Raw genomic sequence first — 3,429 nt, 5'->3', positions numbered from 1 at the left:
AGGACTTCAAGATACGGAACGGTCGCGGTGTTTGACTATTACCAACACTCAAAATTATATCCGAGAGTGTTTAGTAACACTCAAAGGTAAAACAAATCAAAACCCGGCAAGGGAAAACCAACCAAGTCCCGGTAAGGGCAAACGATAGTGCGTACGCTTAGTGAGTTCGCGCGCGAAGCTTAAAATTGGAAGCGATGGCGGGAAGTGTCGATCTCCCGGGCAGTGCGGCGAAGGCCGGAAAAAGTGCAAAGGCGAGTGGAACGAGTGCGAAGGCGAGCGCGACGACACCGCACTCGGCAGAGGCGCAAGCACCCCCGGCGAAGGCGCCAAAAGGACCACGAGGAACCCGCAGGAAAGCGGGCAAGGTTAAGACGCCGCCGCAGGGACAGCTCGGGGCGCTGACCCCAAAACAGCGGCCAGTGCTGAGCGCGAGAGAACCCACGCCGAAGATCGCGCTGAGCGTGGGAGGCTCGACAAGCACTCAGCAACGCGAGACCAACGAAAGGAAGCTGCTGGAGCTGGAGCTCCTAGAAAGAGAGATCCAGCTGCACCAGAGAGAGTTCCGGAGACTCCGGGATCGACAACGCACACTGTTAGAGTGTAAGTCATCCTTACCCGGCTCGTCACGAGCGAACATGAGCGACCGGGCCAGCGTACCACGGCACCCAGTGCGTTACTACCCGTGTCCCCGAGAGAGCCCCCGAGAGAGCCCGGCTGAGCCAGCCCGTCGGCCGCCAGCCAGCTCAACCGCGATCCGGATGGCTACCGACCCGGAATTTTACGACAACTGGGGAGACTCAGCGGGCGAATTCCAACTGTCGCGGTCACAGGTGGCCGCGAGACAAGGTGCCGCCTCGCAGGAGTTACCCGTTTTCGACGGCAACGTGGAACAGTGGCCAACCTTCCTCGCCTCCTTCAACCGAAGCACAATGAGGTGTGGCTTCACCGCAGACGAAAACCTCATGCGGTTGGAGAGGAGCTTGCGCGGGAAGGCGCTCGAGACGGTGAGGTGCCTCCTACTTCACCCCGACAACGTGGAAAGAGTGATCGCCACGCTGAAGATGCGCTTCGGTCACCCCCTGCGGATAGTGCACCTGCTCACCGAAAAGATGAACCGACTGCCGCCGGTCCGGGAAGGACAATGGGAGGCGCTCATCGACTTCGCGGTAGCGGTGCAGAACTGCGTAGAAAATATCGGAATTTGCGGGGCACAGGAGTACTGCCACAACAGCACCCTATTACACCAGTTGCTGGGGAAGTTGCCCATCTCGGTGCAGCAAATGTGGGTGATGCAGTCGCCTGGAGAGGCGTCGAACCTTACCACATTCAGCCGATGGCTGTACGCGACAGCAGAAACCCTCAGCCCCCTCTCCTGGGCACAAAGCAAGGACTCACCGCCGGAGATGAGATCGGAGAGTCAGGCCACACGCCAGGGACCGCTCCCCGCTCCCAGAACGGCCTCACCAAACCGCACGCCCACTCCGCCGGCAGATACGTGTGCCGGTTGCGGAGGGGTATGCCGTGCGGTAGATCGATGCGGCCGCTTCATCAACACGAGCATAGAGGACCGGTGGAAGGTCGCCAGGGCGAGTCGCCTGTGCTTCGTTTGCCTGCGTCGGCATAAGGGCCCATGCACAGCTCGGCCATGTGGCAGCCAGGGGTGTACGGAACAACACCACGCCCTACTGCACCGCGAAGGAACGCCTACGGTGGCCACCGCTAGCGAGCCGTCGTCAGCCCCTGGAGAGCACGCAACACACTGCGTTCAAACCTGTGAGGATTGCAATGCCAGCCCCCGGTTTCGGTACCATCCCGTCACACTATACGGTAAGAGCGGACCGGTTACGGCAGTGGCCTTCGTGGACGAAGGGTCGTCCTTCACGCTGGTGGAGGACGGGCTCGCTGATGAACTCGGCCTCGAGGGGCCCAGCCAGCCCCTACACCTACAATGGACGGGTGGGGTCACTCGCGTGGAGAAGGCATCGCGCAGCGTGACACTGACGGTTTCGGGCAAGCTACAGGGACACCAGTATACTCTGGCCGGAGTGAAGACGGTGCGGAAACTGGACCTGCCGGAGCAATCGCTCGACGGCAAAGCCCTACAAGCCCATTACCCCCACCTGCGGGGCCTGCCACTGGACACGTACTCAAATGCCCGCCCAAGACTCCTCATCGGAATTGGGCACCTTCAAGTAGGGCTGGTACTGAAATGTCGAGAGGGCGCAGCAAACACGCCGGTAGCGGTCAAGTCCCGCCTAGGATGGACCGTCTGTGGAGGCACCAACCAGAGGCAGAACGTAGTAGCAGCTCAGTCTCGGAGTGACGAAGGCAACAACGGTGATGGAGCGGACGAGTCTCCGAATCATCCATTATCGGCGAGCGGTTCACCAACCTCGATCATCACGACGTCGATCGCATCGTCGGAGACGGACCACCGGGGCGGTATCAGCAGTACCGGGACCGGCAGCCTGGCTGGTCGGGATGTCGGCGGGGGTGATGACGCGATGGCCGTGGCAAAGCGGGCGCAGCTGGACAATGCTGGTGGCGATGGTGACGCGGCAGGAAGAGATGCGGTCGGAGGTGGTGGTGATCCCAGCCACCCAAGCGGCGGAATGGTCCCTGGCAACATAGCGTCGGTACAGGTGCAAGCGATCGTGGCGGCGTTCATTGTGTCTATCTTTGCGACCACCGTCGGTTCGATCATAAGCGGCGAGTTTGTCTTCGACTATGCTATGCTGCTGACGGCGTCGAGCATGTTTACGGCGACCACTTCGCGCTTCGTTCTCGACTTCGTGCTCGTGGCTGTGATTTTACTGTCCCATAAGCTTAAAATGAACCCGGACAATCTAGCGACGCCGCTAGCGGCTTCCATCGGTGACGTGGTAGTAATAGCCGATCCCAAGCTACCCCGAAACTACTGGCCGAAGGGCGCGGTGGACCGAGTGTTCGTCAGCAAGCGGGACGGACAGGTTAGATCAGCAAGCGTCAGGACGGCGAAAAACACTTATGTACGACCCGTCACGAAACTCGCCGTTCTCGAGGTGATGCCATCCGAACCCAAACAAGAACGATACCCAGCCCGGCAAGGGCATAGAATTAGGGATGCCCGGCGAGGGCATAGGAACCAGCCCGGCAAGGGCATAGGCCGCGAGGCCGCACGAAAACCCTAGAAGAGAGGTACTAGTAAATCGCGAAATACGTAATAATCAGGCCTCACCAAAGGCATTAGCAGGGAGAGAGGTTGATAGCGAACGTGTTGATTGAAAACGTAACGTAGAAGCGGGAAAAAACAACAATACACAAACTGTCAGGAGCGGCGGCCGCTAGCAGGCTATCGTACGAAGACGTCAACCGACAACCGCGTCGTCGTACTGGGGGGGAGTGTTACCGACAGCTGCCGATATCGGTAGAGCCAGCTAGCCGCCACTT

General features: G+C 59.8%; 1 protein-coding gene across 1 annotated transcript; it reads left to right on the top strand.

Annotated features, from left to right (window-relative positions):
* Positions 1-1,856: 1,856 nt before the first annotated feature.
* LOC128276735 (uncharacterized) lies at positions 1,857-2,321 on the top strand (the record flags this gene model as incomplete). Its single annotated transcript, XM_053015194.1, has 1 exon — positions 1,857-2,321. A coding segment is annotated over one exon (465 nt), but the record flags the coding sequence as incomplete, so codon positions are not given.
* Positions 2,322-3,429: the final 1,108 nt, after the last annotated feature.

The sequence above is a fragment of the Anopheles cruzii genome, unplaced genomic scaffold (assembly GCF_943734635.1).
Source record: "Anopheles cruzii unplaced genomic scaffold, idAnoCruzAS_RS32_06 scaffold02280_ctg1, whole genome shotgun sequence".
NCBI lineage: Eukaryota > Metazoa > Arthropoda > Insecta > Diptera > Culicidae > Anopheles > Anopheles cruzii.
Note: the sequence above shows the minus strand (reverse complement) of the source record. Positions and strands in the feature narration are given on the sequence as shown.